Source organism: Puntigrus tetrazona, chromosome 11 (assembly GCF_018831695.1).
Source record: "Puntigrus tetrazona isolate hp1 chromosome 11, ASM1883169v1, whole genome shotgun sequence".
Classification (NCBI taxonomy): Eukaryota; Metazoa; Chordata; class Actinopteri; order Cypriniformes; family Cyprinidae; genus Puntigrus; species Puntigrus tetrazona.
Window position 1 is genome coordinate 22,230,096 of NC_056709.1, and position 18,148 is coordinate 22,248,243.

General features: G+C 38.9%; 1 protein-coding gene across 2 annotated transcripts in view; it reads left to right on the forward strand.

Moving 5' to 3' along the window:
• ephb2b (eph receptor B2b) overlaps window positions 1–18,148 on the forward strand; it is a 145,360-nt gene that overhangs the window by 54,489 nt on the left and 72,723 nt on the right. For both annotated transcript variants that reach the window (XM_043252519.1, XM_043252520.1), the window contains exon 2: window positions 16,363–16,448. In XM_043252519.1, the coding sequence (XP_043108454.1) occupies window positions 16,363–16,448 (86 nt within the window). The remainder of the gene's footprint in view (window positions 1–16,362; window positions 16,449–18,148) is intronic.

An 18,148-nucleotide genomic window follows, 5' to 3' on the forward strand; every position in this document is an offset into this window, starting at 1 on the left:
AGGAGGTCTGTATCATATGTTCATATTTATATTTAGTATATTTATTTATCATTTATACATGTGTAGATTAAGTTGGATGATTCATTGCAATACTAGGAATATATTTGTTAAAATTATTAAAAAAAAAATACTGTTTGTAATATTTTTGTTCTTGAGTGTTTTGAAAGGTGCCAAAAATGGAATAATTTATATATATATATATATATATTATTTTTAAATACTTCTCTTTGTTTAATTGTACATTTTCGTGTATTGAAACTAAAGTGCACCATTATAGTGGTCAAGACAAGCATATGTGGTGATGACCATACTAAAACGTAATTGCTTTTTTGGATTGTGCAGTTTTGTGCTTCTTTAAATAGTTACTTATTGATTTAAGCAGTCAGTCATTAGGTACCATCTAGCTGAGGCTGGAATGTGTAGCTTCTTCAGAGGCCCCTGGAGAATCTCTTTCCTGTCAGTTTCCTTACGGTTGAGATTCTCAACTTGTTATCCTGTCTCTTTAAGTATCTCGTCCTGAAGTTGGCACCAAAATCCTCATCTTGTATTCCAGCCGTGTGCACTCTGTCACGAAAGGAATGTGAGGGACTGGGCGACGGACCAAGGATGCTTGTTATAGGGGATATCAAATTAGTGTGTCTAAGCCTGGCAGTCCCATTTCAAGTTTTATGTAGCAGTTTTGTATTGTTATTTTGGATTTACAGCATACTTTATGGACTGTGGTCTAGTTAGCAGCACAGTAGAGACTGTAAATTGTCAAGCGTTTGATTGTAAACGTAGTAAAACAACACGGAAGACCTTGATGGAGATTTTCTAAAATTGAATAAACATTTTCCCTTTTCATTGCGCCTTTAATGTGGACGTGAACCTCAGATGGCCACGTTTCCTCTCTTGCCGCACAAGGATGTTGTATAGTGCTTTATTATAGTCACTCCCTCGCTGTTTCACATTCACCCATAAGGAAAAGGCAAGCAAATAGCAGTGCTGTAAAAAAAGGGTTTCCTGTGTGTTAGCTTTTATCCCAAAGTAGGTCTATGAAAAACAAATCACATGACCGGCTATATCACTTCTTTCTTTTAAGCAACTAAACTAAAACATGAAGATCAACCTGTAAATTAGCACAAATATACACTGCCTTTACAAGTTTGGGGTCAAGTGATACACTCAAAAACGGCAAATGATTTCAGTTTCAAATAAATTCTGTCCTTTGGAATCCTGAAGAAAGTGTATCAACAAATGTTTTCAATTGTGATAAAAATACATTGACTTGAACATCAGCAATAGAATAATTTTTGAAGGATCATTTTTGAATAATTGTAAGCATGGTGAGCTTCGAAATGAATGACAGCACCTGCAGTTGCATATGAATATTCACATCCACTCAAGCAGGATGCATTCGAACTTTAAACTTCCTGTGTGCCAGCACCAAACTAACCCCCCCCAAAACTCGCTAGGAACATTCTCAGTTGCCCCCACCCCAGCAGTCCCAGCACACATAGGCATTCCTCTCGGATCACTGCTTTTGCCCTCTTTATTCCCATTCTGTAGCTGCTCCGACACCTGTTCCGCCGCTCTCCCCCAGCTCCTCATTAACAGCGTGTGATATTAATGGGAGGTGAACACTGGTTCTTCTAAAAGTCCCGCTCAGCCCCTCGCGTCCACATGCAGACCTGATTTGCATGCCAATCCACACATTTTTTTCCACCATAGCTTTTCCCAGGCCACTGCCTAGCCAAGTCAGTGAATTAAAGCCTCTGTCCCTATCTCTCCCTGCTTTCTCTTTCTTTCTTTCTTTCTCTGTCTGTCCAGCTGACCGTGTGCACCTGGGCGTGATAAGTGTGCGCTGAATCGCTCAGTCATACTAGCCGCTTTCTGCTCTCCGCCTGTTTGCTTTTTTCTTTTTCCTCTTTTGAGCTTCATTGTAGTCAGTGGAGGGGCATAAATCACTCGTCAGCTTTGTTTAGAGTCATACACAGAGCTGGTGCTTTGGCATATTCTTTGCATGCAATCACACACACATGCTTAAATAGACGGATAAAATCAGCCCCATCTCTCTGTGTTTAAAGGTACCTGTTGATTGTAATTTTATTTAGATATGTCTAGAAACTAAAGAGAAACACAAAAGAGAAATGCAAATTTTAAATGAGTGATCTTTACACTCCAGTGCTCTCTGTCTCTCTTGCTCTCTTTCTCTCTCTCTCACACACACACACACACACACACACACACACACACAAATTAAAAATCTTTTTTTCTTGCTTCCTGTCTCTGTCTCTTTCAATGAATGTTGGCACTGAAGACTTTAAGGAATGACCACGTCTTCAAAAGGCTGCAGAACCATACCCCTGTGTTCTTTAGAAACCTAGAGAATGCTCCTCCACTTGTGTGGTATTGTCTGATGCTCTGTGGATGTAGGAATGTGCCACAATATAGAAAGATAGTCTTTTCTACAAGATTTGCCTCTCAGGTGGAGATAGACACATTGAATGTTGTCCAGAGGAAAAATTATTTTTTTGTTTCAATATTTTTTAGATTGTACTAAATTTTACACATTTTATTAGTTTAATAATATATATGCATTAGCTGTATCATCTTAATACATATACATACATACATAAATTAAGTTCATTTGCAAAAACCAATAGACACCGCATAAAACAAAAAAAAAAAGTTTTTGGTTATCCTCTAAATATTGCATGTTGTGAGCCATAAAATTTGTTTATGAAAAGCTGGTATTTACACTTTCAAGACATCGCTAGTTCACTTTTTACAGCAAAACCCAACAAATGTGTTTTCTGTTTGTGAATAGAACCCGATAAGCGGAGTATTCAGGTCAGCTGACAATGCTGCTAGTCACTTTAAAAAGACATGGAGCTGAGAGGAGGTTTGTCAAAGCTAATATAATGTAGACAAAATGTGTAATATTATCTTTGGGCCAGAAATATAAAAGATTTTTTCACTGAACATATATACATAAATGTGTTTGAGTATATTGTGTTTACAGACACACACACAAACACACACTCTTTACTCTTTATGCATTTTCTTTCATTCACAGGATCTATCACAGTTACTTTTTTTCTTTAACTTGAACTAAATTAATATCCACAGTACTCTATTCATATGTTGGCAGAAATAGCCAGTTGTCATAAACAATAACTGTAATAAGTCGTTTTGGCAGTGAAGCAATTACCTATAAATCTAGTATACGATCACCTTGGTTTTAAAGCCTCACTTTATTCAGTATATGCCAACAGCAGCACATTTGGGACTGTGATAACTGCTCACTCATTTAAACAGTACAAAAAAATTCTAATTCAGAAAAGGGAAATCATAAAGCTAAATTATGTATCACAATTGCGAATAAGCTGTCACGGTTAGATTTGTTTTGAATATATTTTCTTTGTTTTTCCTTAATGGCTGTATTGTTTTGCGGAATGTAGTTAAACAGGTTTGAAAACGATATCTCTTTCTTCAACTTGGCAACTATAGCAGACTGTGTACCCGGATAGCCTGTGCTTTGTCTCTGATAAAGCACCTTATTTGATGGTGCTGCTTTGCTTTGCCAAAACAATGCTGGGTGACTCTGCTAGCCATTTTTTATTGCCAGACTTTACTGACACTTTTATTATAGCCCATCTTTCATTAGCAGAAGAGGGTGTAAAAAGAAATGCACTGCCCAATAAATATGCACACCGTTCCATTGCTTAATCAATGTTTTCGCTCACATTTTCATCATTTCCATGATAGTCTTTAATGTCAGCTCAAGATTTAATTGTTAGACGTTAGACTACTTGTTAGTTTAAGTGCTTAAAGCATTCATGTTAAATGATACACCTTAAGGTCTATTTACCAGTCAAAACACAAATCTCTTTATGCTTTTTGCTAGATAAGCAAACCAAAGCTCTAAATCACCTTAAGTGACTGTAATCGACAGAGAGCAAACATTGAGGAATGTGAACGAGGGGCCATTGGACATGCAAGCGTCAGAACAAAAAGCACATAGACTCCAGACTTTAAACAAGCCATCTGTCTGCGCATTACACAGGTCTTAAGCAAACATTTATGTGTGTTTTAAAGTTGAAGACTGTCTTGTACTAACTCTTTTATTGGATGATTTCAGGTGACAGAGTGGTGTGATGGACAGGCTTGTGCCTGTTTCTGCTCAGGGGAAACTTCTTACCCTTGCCCTTCCTGGCGATCAATTACACCAGTATTTTGAGCCCCTGTTTTGTTTGCATGGCTCTCTGTCAGCTTGCAATATTATACCACTTTCAAGGTTGCCTAGGCTCACGTCTGCCCTCTGAATGAGCTGTTGAGCCATACTCCTCCAGGAGTAGAGGGAGTGAGCTCCGTCCTGAAAGCCTCCATCAACTCGATCGCGTAGAAGCACTGAAATCCAAGTGCACTTGACTGACCCCTTCATCACAGGAGCTCCAGCCCACACAGATCCTGAATTATGGAGGTGTCTCTGTGCAAGATCTGTTTGAGGGCTTAACTCAGATTCATACCATTAGATAAGAAATGAGGCCCATCAGTTGTACGACTGATTAGATTCACTGATGTCTGATGGTCTTTTAACTGTCTGGGATTTGAAGATCAAGCGGCATCCTCTTCATCTGGAAGATTTTGTCTTCATTCCCGATTCATTCCATTTCAAGTCCAAAGTAATTAAAGAAATACAAGCGTGGTTTGTGTTGGATGACACTTCTGTGATATTGCAACATTTGTGTGAAGTTCAAATTTCACTTGGTTGTCGTGCACCTCAGCTGTTAGCAATTCCATCTGAGGGAGTTTACTGTCCGAGACTCATCAGTTAAGGTCTTCCAAAGAAAGTTCCTGATAAATTAGCTGCCCTGTATTGTGCTTCCCTCTCCACAGCTGCACTGAGATCCATCCCAGAAATCTTGAACACTCGTGAGTCTCTTTCCTCACTTCTGTTCCGCAAGCATTGAATCAGTGCTAGATATATATAAGAGTCCTCAACGGGTTTAAACTCTCTGTCATTTGGCTCAAGTATCTAAGTAAAACTAAAGCTAGTTTCCGTCCAGAGTGGCGTAACAGGTCAGTCTAATGACATGAAGCACTCTTTGTCTGTCATTTTCTAGAATTTTCTTTGGGTTTGACTTGTGATGGCTGGGTGGTGCAACAAGCTAGCAGACGCATAATGGTCCAGTGCATGTTGCCTGCAGTAGAGGCCGCCCTAGAGGTTCTTGTTTATAGTTCCCAGAGGACCACAGGGAGCCATAACTCATCCTGGGATGACGAGCAAACTCATGGGCCTGGAATCTGCAGCAAGACGGCACTTTTTCTTTCCATTCATTTTCCTTTTTTTCCTTTAACGTGCAACCCCTTGGTGGGGGGATCCTGGTTAAGTGGTCACGGGTGTGAAGAGAAACGCCGCTTTTCTCCTCGGGTCAGGAAACATGATGGAGCAGCAACTGATATGGTCCACCCATAAAAAAGTCTCAAAAAGATAAAAACATCAGTCTGTGGTCTGGATAACAGCTTAAAGGCACTGCTTCTGTCAACTCTCAAGAATAATCGTTTCAGGCTATTGTTCTTATCTGTAACACTGTTTCAGTTTTCTTACAGCCCCTTTACCGTTTTTCTGCCACCTCATCATGCTTGTAATGCCCATCTTTTCTTTATTAATGTCCATTTATGGTTTAATAGAGACTACTGCGGATAGTAAGGAGAAGCTTTGTATTGATTATACATTGAAACCCTGGCCTACATGCTGACAAATATCAATGAAGTGTGTTTTTGGCAGACAGTGCTCCATCGACTGGCAGGAGATCATCTCGTCACGTCAGACCCCTTAAAACCCACTTTCAATGCCACTGTGCGTGTCCCTTCTCAAAGTATCGACAAGAAAATCTACCCTTGTGTCTTTCACGGGTCTCATACTAGGTCGAAAGAAACCATCACCTGTTATCAAGCTTTAGAATCGACAGTAACGAGGCAAAGTTCATAATCGCAACTGCAGGTATTAAAGAGAGGCTTTCGTAATGAAGCCGTGGCGTTATGAACATATTGGGTATCAGCAGCACACTCTGCACTGTAGCAGATTGAATAATTTGCACTCAGGAGATGGTTATGGATTACTCAGGGGGGTAATTTGAGGGTGCGATCCAACCCAGCAGGTCACTACTTTTAATTTTTCTTTATCGGGTGTAAAAGCTGTTGCTCTAAATGGCTTCTCATCATGCCTTCGCCGAGTTGCAATGCTGATTAGCATGCAGTAATTATGCTAGGTGTTAATGCAAACTGCGGTGTCTCTGTAAACTGAACATATGTTCACAGGATGTTTTTCTTGATTCATATTTTTAGACTCAAGCCTTATTGTTTGTTTGATGTTTGGCTTTAGTTCTTTTTTCTCTAAGGTTAGCGACGATGACCCTTTTTAAATGAAAACAGACGCCACTGACTTCATCCAAACACGCACTGGATGTTCAAAATAATCAGTGCATGACTTCTTAATCAGCTCTACTTTGTAGTACACTGCTCTATTTTATTTATTTTTTGCCATGCCAAGACATTGGTCTTGGTTAAACCTAATTAATATTTTAGGTTGCTTTCTATATTCTGTTCAATAGTGTAGTTTGTGACCTTGAAAAGTTTTGGTCGTATTTTGCATCCTTAATTAACAGTGAGATTTTGGATTGTCGAAAAGGGTCCTTTCAGTCAACCATCAGTGATTTTCTGCATGTAATGCAAAGCATAAGTGTATTCCATAAGTAAGTAATGCAAAATAAAACCTGACTCGCATTAGTTCCATTTTGTGTGTTCTTTTGGAACTATTATATTTCAAAACTCTTTGGAGCGTCATGTGTTCATGTTGAAAAACATTGTGTTCAATTGACTGGTTTTAATGTGAACAAGAGGGAAAGGTAATGAAGTGTCCCCTCCACACACAGTTTCTCACGCACATGGCCGCTAAAAAGAAGGCCTGCAAGATATTGACTTATCGCTGAAATCGTGTAAGGGAAGTATTTCATATTAGGACAAATAGCATGCAGTAAAGAATGGCCAAACATGCTCTGTGTAAAGCGAGGTGATTACATGATTTGCCTGTCACTGAAGGTGCTCCAATACGTGAGAATACTGCAAATGAAGAAATTGGAGTTATTTATTTGGCATTTATTAAATAATTACATTTAAAATTATTTTTCACCTAATCAGGACAGAGTTGAAACCATGTTTGTACATTTTAAAATGTGTACTAATTGCCTTCAAATTTGTTTCCTTTCTCAAATTGTGAATCAGAATGATAATTATTAGCACTACATTTTATTTCATTAGGAGATTAAAATGTAGATTTGATATATTTTTAATTTGCAAATGCATTTATTTTTAGAAATCATGTTGTAATGTGAAGGGCTATTAAAGTGCTACTTAGTATGCATCAGATTGTCTGCGTGTCCATCATCTGTATCTAGTCTCAGCGTGCTGTGATATCATGACCACTCAAACGGCCATCCTCCAGCTTTGAATGGTGCTGTTTCTTCTCTGTCAGTGTGGAGGTGTCTCATTCTGCATCACGTGAACTGTTCACTCTTAGTGTTTAATGACACAGTTAAAATGCAGTGTAGGTGAGAACAGCATCAATATTTGACCTTTATCCTTTTTATTTTAATACAAGCTTGCCTCTGTCTGCTTTTTTATTATTGTAGATCCTAGACTGATCATTGAGATTTTTATAGTATGTTTAATATGCCATCTAAGTAATTGAAAACGTGAGTGTTTTATAGCAGTAATATTGCATGATCTCAGATGTCTGACAATTTTAAGGTTCTAATGTGCGATTGCAGCCTCGATAATTATAAATCTGGTAAACAATGGCGCTAACAGATCATTCTGTTTGCTGGTATTGAATGAGCTGAGAGTCACTTTGAATAAAAGCATCTGCCAAATGCATTAATGTAAATGTGTGGCAGTGTAACTCTTGTCCGAAGCTAGCAGAAGGAGAGGAAACCTGTTTGAGGTTAACCCTGCAAGTCTAGGAAAGCCTAAGGTCCCTTATGACCAGATTTAAATATTCACAAGGATATCCAATAGAGGAAACTTGTAGCCACATGTCTGCTTCACTCTTATGAATATTTATCCATTTGCAGTTGGTTCTAGAACATAACAGGGTGTTGTAGAGCAGCGTCTGTTCCTGACATTTCGTGAGCATCCCATCTGTGGCTACCACCTCCAAGAAAGCTTTTTTGGCTTGCATGGAGGACTCACAGAGGTTCCTGGGATTCCCATACCAATGAGAAGATCCCAGCACAGAATTACGCTGACTGTTAGCAAATTTTACTGATTGTTTTAAAGGCTCTTAAAGCTCATAAAATGGGTTGTAAACCACTGTTTTGGCAGGTTAATGACCAAGCAGAATTGGCTGGTTAATGTAATAACGTTGGCAAAGAGAGGGTTTATTTGGGGATCGTCTTTTGCACAACAATAAATGGGGTCATGATTGGTTTTCATTGCAGGACACTCTGAGCAATGAAGCTCTTGAATGCATTATCTTTATGTGCTCTGTGTTGGGGTTACTCAAAGTGCATGCAACTCGCAACACAAGATAAAACTGAAGAGGTAGAGATCCAACTGGAATACATTACTTAGCTCATAGGTCAACCTGAAGAAAGATCCCTATGTGGAATTCTTTCTTCAAATGCAAACTGTACAGTAGTACTATATCTCTATTCTGCTGTCATAATGTAGATTAAGTCAGAAAACAATGCATCTCTGGTCATTAGTCACCGAGACAAGAGCTTACATCCCTTGTTCAGAGCGCCTACGCTGTATAAGCAGCCCAGGAGAGGTATAGCCCTACCACGCTCAGCCAGAAGAAAGGCATCAGCAAAACCTCCAAACCACACAGCCGTGACAAATTGGATTCCTCTGTGTTCATGCATGCACAATATATATATACTTTTAATAGTCATTGCTTTGGTCTATGGCCTGTGGGCAAGGAATAGGGTGCATGCAATGATCATTTTCATCAACTCAATCCGTGATGATGTTTCTAAACCTGTCAGTTTGAAGCAGTGATTTTTTCTGCTTCTGTACCATGTTATTTCCCTCACAGGTGTTTTCGCTGCGATGTAACACAGTCAAAAGGTATTGATCTTGCGAGCGAGGATGCCGTCTCCTATTACTGGAAATTTAGGCTGCAAAATTTGGAACGAAAGTCAAAAGTTAAATCATCTAGCTATATAGAAGTTCTGAAAAAAAGTTTTAATACACTTATCTGTCTACAAAAATGCTAAAAATTATGCGACTGTGGAAATAAAGTAAACCATTCACATTTTTTTTCACTCTTAATGTAAAAATCGTAGCTTTTTGCGGTTTAATAATTGTAATTTCAATTTTATTTTGATTCCTTGTGCAGTCCTTTTAAATCAAAATCTTCCTGCTCACATTAGTATATTTATGTAACCAAACTGTAGAATGATTAATTTATGACACTTGATTTACATTCCAGCAGCTGTAATGGTTTTTAAATAAGGTGTTCTTTGAAAACCAAAACACATTAGACCTTAGCATTTCACAAGTTGGCGGCACACCATTTAGTCTCCTTAACGGCAAAAACATATTTCGATACATGGAAAGACCACAGCACTTAAACGGTTGGCAGGAAGAATAGGATTTTGTAATCCAACATGATGTAAGGTCCAGCATTTGTGCTTTGGAATAGTGACCGGTTGGAAAGGCAGTTTGTCTGTCAGCTCTCTCCATCGTGTTGTCAGACACGGCCAATCATCTGAAGCCAGATCCTAACACAGGCAAAAAGGGTTTGAAGAAGGGAAAGAGCGGGTGCAAGTGCAGCTTGCAATTACCATTTCGTGGTCCCCTTGTGAGGCACATTCAAAGTAAATAATTAAGCTTTTCACTGAAGAAACATCAACCCATTTAAACAAGCTGCTAAAGAGGCGCTGGGATTGATTTGAGGGACTGGCCTTGAGACAAACACAAATTAGAGAGTAGCCAAGGACATCTCGCTTGTTTAGTGTGTGTGCGTCTGGAGCCGTCTGTCAATGTGTGTGAGAGGGAGATAAAATGTGCGCAGTATTTTCCCGACTTTCCATATTGCTATAACTCTTTTTCAACCCTTAGCATCTTGAATGATGTGCTAGTCGGCAATGTAAGGATGGAGAGTTACTGTAGCCCGTCCTGTGTCGAACCCTGGGAATTCAGAGCTACATCATTGTGTCAAGCAGTCAGGAACGCTCCGCCGACTGTGTGGTAGCATATTTCACAAGGAACCGCGTGCTGCCAAAATCAGCCGCCCGCTTCCTCTTCCTCTGAAACACACTGATACTCTCTGTTGGCTGAGTCCACTTTTTATTTCTGCCTTCGCTGCCACATCACTCTGCACTTCCCTACATCATCTTCATCATCATCATCATCTAACCCCTAAATTCAGCATTTAGTAGCCCGACAGTAATCCCAGGCCATTCATAAATCTTCTCGAGAGAGCGAGACCTCTCTGTGGATCTATCTAAAGTGCAGCAGATTCTGGTTTCTTCTCAATCCCCTGAAGTAACACTGGTGGGGTTTGGGTATCTGCCACCTTCCTGGATTAAAGCCTCGCTCTCATTCACATTATGGGTGCAGTATGCTCTGGCATACGGACTCAATTACCATACAAAGCCATTCTGTAATGCGGCTCCACCTAATTGACCCTTGTTGTGCTGAAAGATTTCTGGATGGCTAGGGGCACCTCAGAGCTGCGGAGCGAGGCTCACTCAACATTCCAACCACATGGGCCTCTGCTCTTTAAAGTGACATATGAACGTCATTATCATGTACACATGCCACTCAGATAAAATGCTTTCTCCGGACCCCTTTACTAAATTGCAGCCGGGTCCTAGTGTTAAATCAGTTCTGCTTTAATTACCTCTTCTGCCGTTTCTTGTCGTGTATGTAAAAGTATTTGCTTGGGCTAAATAGCGGCAACAGAAATGCGGTTGTCGGTCACATGCCCTAACAACTCGTTTCAAATCTAATGTGTTCCCAACCCAACTAGCTTTAATTTTTCAGGTGTGTCTCGGTGAGAACAGCGTGAGGTTACATGCCTTTGAGGAACAAATAGTTGCATAGAAGAGACAACTTATCTGTGCTGGAGCATGTGCCTGGAGTTAAAGGCCTGTTTCTGTGCCAGTACCGCTGCTGCTAATGAGAAACATTTTGATATCAAAGCATTTGCAAATCTTACACTGTATTCCACTTTATCAAGACAAACTGTTTTCTTAATTTTATTGGTGTGGTGGGCTATTCTTTATCATCAGCCATTATTTTTTACTCAAAATAATAAGACATGGTATGGAATCAGCATGATATAATTGAGTTCTTTGTAACATTTTACATTAGTTAATTAGTTAATACTGTGGCTAAAATAAACATATTAATTTCTAGTAGTACTAATAAAGTATTAATTTGTAAATAATAATGATAATAAATACATAAATCTGGATTCTTTTGAATGGTGGTGTGTATAATATATTATTAATGAAGATTGGAAAATACATTTTATTTATTAAAATAAACAATTAAAGCCTTATTGAAACGTTCTCCCAGTGCTTCTAGGTACTGGTTTTGAGTCATTGATATGAATTTTGGTCTTTTTGGAAGCCATTGCTTGTTGGAAGCACTGCCATTTGCTATCCAAAGACAAGGGGAGGTTTGTTAGGCATTCACTGCCAAAACATCTCAGTCAGTCTCTGCGTATCCACCTCTGCAAGTTTTAGAATAACGATACCTTAGTCTTCTGTCATAACTAGCCCACCCACGTAATTGAGTTAGTCAGCCCAGCCAGTTTCTCCGGAAGCATTCTCTGGAGAGCATATAAAATCAGCCACAGACATACAGGTATTAGAGATATTATAGATTTTTAGGAAATCGAATTATCATCCAAAGGCTTGCTATTTTTTATCCAAAGTAGACATTTTTTGATGCAAATTTGGAAACAGGCCCAGATTCAAGGTCAGTGAATCTATATCTATGACTGTGTGAAGTGGGTACGAAGTCCAGTCCAATGCCTGTGCAACAACAGAGAGAAAGTGTGTGGGGGTTGGGGGGTGCATTCTGCGGTCTACAGCTCAAACCCTAACCACCTCCCCAAATAAACAGACCCTCCTGTTAATGATCCATGTAGCCATTTTACATGGCAGCCTTCCCCAAATAACTTTCTGTGGCCTTTTTAAAAGTCACAAATTTAACAGGTGCCACTTTTTCTGGCTCAGGAGCAGAGCTGTTGACCAATCAATTTCCCCGATGATAATCCCTGGTCTAAAAGGATCCTGTTTCCTATCAATTAACGTGGACTGGTGTTCAGAGACTGCTTTTGTTTACAGCCTTGCGGGGAACAACTGGCCTACCTAACCTTCAAATGAAATGATATGGTGCACTAAGACCCAAAGAAAACAGGGGCTTGGGGTATCAATACATAATTCCAGATTTTATTGGATTTTGATTTATAAACTTTGATTCTGAGTTGAGTATTCTGCATACCTACATTTGCATTTTAATGTGCTTTAAAGTGACTTAAGTGCAGGAACGGAAATAACTCGCACCCTGTTTGCATGCAGCGCACATATCTGAAGTGTAAGCATAAAGAAGTGGTCTTGGTGAGGATTCCTAGCTTTTTTCCGTTTATTAATTTTTCTGTGCATTCCCCTGCAGAAAAGGCTGTTTTGAGTCAGAAGTAACCACTTTCATATTTATCAACTAGTATGTAGTAAACTGTGTCAGTATATCATGTTAAACACAGCCATTCTTTTTATTAAGTGAATGTAAACAGGTGGGAAAGAAAACAAACATGTACAGTATTTTTAGATCTGTGTGCATTCTGTGTTATCTGTTCTTCAATCAATCAATCAATCAATCAATCAATCAATCAATTAATCAATATTTCACTTATAAAAAGAAAACCATGCAGTGTTTTTAAGCAGTGTTTTAATTACAGTTTCTATACCTGAAATTTGATTCAGGTGTATTTATTCACGCTATTCCTAATTGATTAGTTTTTTCCTATTTTATTACTGTTTGCTTGTCTTTAACACTTCAGTATTAATAAATAGTGTAATAGCTTGTTGTTTGTTAGTTAATACATTAACTAATGTTAACAAATGACACCTTATTGTAAAGTGTTACCTAAATTGTCAACAGATATAATAAAAAATGTTAAACAATTTACCTAATTTAATTCGAAATTAAAAATTAAATTAGCAGCTATACTAGTTGCACTGTATGTATGTGTATACTAGTAACACTGTATGTGTTCACTTACAAGGTTCATTATTAGTAATTTGTTTTTCAGTTCTTCGCATTGTTTTTTTTTTTTATTTTTCAATTAAAAGTGGAGCACAAACTCTGGTACACCATGACTAATATGAGCAAAAAGTATGAGCAAAAGGTCTTGAACTCCATCATGATATGAGAAGATCTCTCAGTATGCTGTCAAAAAGCTCCTCCCACCATCACATGTTCACACTGGGGAAATGCACGGTTCCAAAAAAATCAATCCTGTTGAAAAGCTTAAACTCATGTGTCCTCTTGGGTCTTACAATGGCTGAGATATGACTGTGCAATGACTCAAGCTTATTCATAGGCCCAGGTTGGAATGTGTTGTGGTGTGAGTGTAAACACATTCAGTCCTCATGGTGCCATATCCACCAGTCGCTTCAAACGTCCACAGGAGAATCCCGTGGAGCTGACAGCCCCCTCTGGTTTACCTCGTCACAGAAGATGAAGAGCTGGAAGCAAGACGTAGCAATGAAGTACGGCCGTAACTGCAGGGAGTCGTAAATCTCTAGCTTGGCTCTGCATAACCAGAGGCCTGTGGTTGGGAGGGTTATCCATCGCAGGTAGAGGACAGGCAGTGCATCACTCTTCCAGACTGCAAAAAGCAGAAGCTTATAAAACACAGGACCTTATGAAAGGGAAAGAATGTTTACATCACTGCTTATCAATGCACTCACGATTGCTTTATAAAAAACCCCAACATGCCCACAAATATGGCATGAGGTTAGGAAATTCACTCAGCTGCTTTTTCAATTCCTTTGTTTATGACCTATGATTGCATTTTGATTTCTTCTATGTACCTCTGTGTAGCAGCTGAAAACTGACCACCATTTTTGGTTGTTATGAATGGACATGCAGACTAAGTTTCTCGAGTCTGTGTATGAATTTTCGGCTTAGTGGTAATCAGATGTAATTTAGCTTCGAGATGGAATATGTCCTTTTAACATAAATTGGACCCACGTGTAGTTTGTTCATTAAATGCTTTCGTTTTTCCTGGAATATCACAGGGAAACTGAAGTATAGAGACATGCCCAAAAAGCTGCATTCCTCTGCACAGCCTCAAACGGTATGCTTACTGTTTTCCTTCAAAATCGCAGTCGTTTTCAAGGCCTTGTTTTAATTGCAACCAGCATTCAAAAGCACATTTAAAATGATCAAATAGCCTAATGCAAGATTAATGAAAATTCTGTAAATGAATAAGTATTTCCAATAGCTAAGACTAGTAATTATGTTGGCCTCAAGCTGAGCCTCTGAAAGACGTTTTGTACTCTGATGCTTGTAAAAGGAAGTCAGAACAGCTGCATTAGACTGCGATAAAACCCAAACTTCCTCCGTTTCTATCAAGCTCCTTTATCTAATTCCTTCCAAAAGTTCAACAACTTAGTCTTACTCTAATTACTAGAGGAAATTAATTAAGCCATCAATGTGATAACATGAATTATTCACATGGGATGACTGACGGCCAATCTGAACTGAGAACTATCATCCCCGTGCCTCTGAGGACCCCAGACAGCAAAATGTGTTCTCTTTGACCCCAATTACTTGATGTTCTTTAACACCAACTAATCAGCAGAAGTAGAGTAACTGGCCTCCAGTAACTATATTTTATCCGCAACCTAGCAGATCTAGCACAGGAATAGTGGGTGAAAGGCTGGCTAATCTTGTTAGTTGACCTGCCATTGAACAGCTTGAATAACTGAGTAATCTTACTCAATTTGTCTGATTTTTGCTGAAGCAAATGGTCATCTTTCATCTGATTATAACCATTCGCTTTTCAGTGCCTCTAAAATCTACTCTTCGTAAAAATCATGTCCCTGTATTTCTACAAACTGTAGAATATGAATGTTTTATCTAGGTGAGAAGAGTGTATGAATTTCCGATGTGCATAGAGGGCTATTTCAGGAGCTCTGTGAGTGAGAACTGATTTAAAAGCCATTATATCCATGCTAAATATTGATAAGAGCTGGTGCTGCACCTGTTTGGCGAGTTCATAACTGCTTTTTTCACATTATTAGAATTATGTATAAAAAATTTTGGATTTAGCAGCAGTGAAAAGCACACTATCTATGTTTTTTCCCCGTCTAAAAAATATTGGGAGGCAGCAGAATTATCCTTTAGTCACAATAAATAAACACCCAACTACAATATGTTTTAAACCAGCGTTCGAATTTGCACGCAATATGAGCAAACCAAATTCCCTTGCTTTTTTCGGCATGAAAATACAGACTTTTAAAGTGGTTTCACATTCTGTACTCCCATAAATGGTGACCCAAACTGTGTGCTGTGATAAGTGAAGTCTGTCTGAACACAAATTTCGCTTTTCCCATGGCTAGAACGATGCGATATGCATATTTGTGGATATCTGTGCACATTCCCCTGCAGTAGCATATGAAAGTCTGTGAAAGATTAGCTTTTCCCAGTATCAATATGCTGCCATATCGTTATTGAAAGTGTCTCTAGTGGTTATCTCATCGTTGTCCAACTGCTAACCTACATCCTGTACCCCCATGTAACCTCGGCAGCGGTGGAGCCAGATAGTGGGCTGTTGTCTCTAAAATATCTTGGCTGAATCACACAGCAGGGAAGCAGAACCCACTATTTCCTGTTCCCTTTTTGATTTTTACAGCATTTTTCCTCCTTACTACTGGAGATGGCTATAATATCGGAACAGATTTAAGGCTGATTCGTGTCAAATGTGTTGATAGTGTTTTATGGAGCAGTTGGTTAAGTGGTATCACAAGACTCTATAAATGTCTGGATAAAAATTATGTTAATGCATAAAAATGTATGAAATATTCATAGCTTATTATATTTCCCCAGCATTTCTTAAGGCAGAGACTGAGGATAAAAAGGGAACTGAGGTTATTTGTAAATTAGGAAGATCTTGGAAATGCTGGAGACAACAGTAGCAAGTTCCCTCGCTCTGTTTGTGGAAGATTTGTGATAGATTGCTAGATGCTTTGGCTAAGATCTGTGCATGAGCTCAAAGGCATTGAACTTTGCACAAAACATGACCTGGACATATCCTGTTTAACCTTTTTATGTTTCCTCCTGTTTCCACAGAAATGTTGATGGACTCAACCACAGCGACCGCAGAGCTTGGCTGGACAGTATATCCAGTGTCAACAACAGGTGACAGCAGTATAAGTGTAAGTCTTCTTCATATTAACAGATTTCTGAGGTTAAAATAATAATAATATGATCCATAAATGCTTCTTTTCTAGCAATTTTGACAGAAACCGGATGTGAATCCTTACCATATAGTGCCACAAAGACTAGGCTTCATTCATCTAGGCTCACGCCTGCTCAGCACCCACTAGTCAGGGAGTAATTAATCGCCTTCTCCCCCACACCAGGATCTATGTTCTTCCGAACAGATCGGGGGAAGAAAAATATATTCCTGAGTAATTTGCTGGTGTATTTCTGAAAAACCACTCCCTGTTTTATTCAATTATTTATGCTTCTGTGTCTGTTTTGGGGAGATGGTTTAAATTATACCATTCCATGGGTCTGGAAGCAGTAAAATAAAAATGGAAGACTGAGAGCGAGAGAGACTTAAAAAGTGGAGCAAGAAAAGAGGATAGAAGGCTGACAGTGTGGTTGAGCGACTTCAAAGTTCTTCAGATATAATTTTGCTCACCATCTTCTCTTCGAACCTTAGGGCATGCAGCGTTTTTTTTTTTTTTTCCTGTGCTGATTGGAGCAATCAATATAAAAGAACAAAGAGGTCCGGTGTCTCCGGGTCTGAGGCTCTGGATTCAATAAGATTCACCTCTCTTTTCCTCTATAACAAAAGAAAAGGAATTGCACATAGTTTACGTCATCTTATCTTTTTCATCTTTACAACCGCAAGGTTTAACTAAACAACTGCGAAAGTCAAATTATTCCAATGCCACACCTAATAGCTAGATGGAATGATTTAATGTAAAGTGTTAAAATGAAATATCACATGGTTCAGAAGCGAAACATTTTGCCTGTTTTGTCACATTCAGAAATGTAGATGTCTAAAACGGCCTCAGTATGTCAGTGTATTCAGAGTAAATGTAGTCTTCAGTGAGGAATGCTGCTGATCGTTCCAACTTTCCTTTGGATTCATTTTTTTTTCCCAGTTATTCTGATGTCTGCCACCGCATATTTACAAAGAGCATACGTTTTCTCAAATGAAATGAGATATAAAGAATAGTCATAGGAAGACGCAGCACACTTTAACTTTAGCCGGGGATTTGGCGGTCCCTCACAGCAGCACTAAACAGGTGGGATTCTGTAAACCTTATAGAGAGAAAGGCCTTAAGTTATTGTCTTACACCCCTGCAGAGCCTTGTGGGCTTAACTAAAGTATCAGTGTCAGTCAAAATATAGAGCACTCCATCAACAGTTGGCTTTCATGCCACCGAATAGCTTTGCAAAACAAAGCCCTGTTGCCGAACTGTCAAGCAGAAAAAATCCAGATGTGATTTGTTCACTCATTCATTCATTCTTTCATTCGCTCTCATTTGTGATCTGAATTTAGGCTAAACCCCTTGATGTTTCATGCAGGTTGAACATACTGCATGGAGCAGTGTAATTATGAAAGTTAACACCTACATTACAGAAATATTTATGGCAACAGCCAGGTGTGAGGAGCGCATACTTTTTGTGCCTTCTGCTGTTATTATGTTTGACTGTACATAGTACTCTACTACACAGAAACTTGTATGGACCTGCACATCGTTTCAGTTTTTCAAATTCAGTTTTTTCAATTATTGTTTAATAATTTGAAGACTCATTAAAATCAATTTGGAATTTGCTCACTTTGGCCGTTTGTATAACTTGCAAAGAGGCATTCAGCAATTGATTTAAGCAGCCTTAA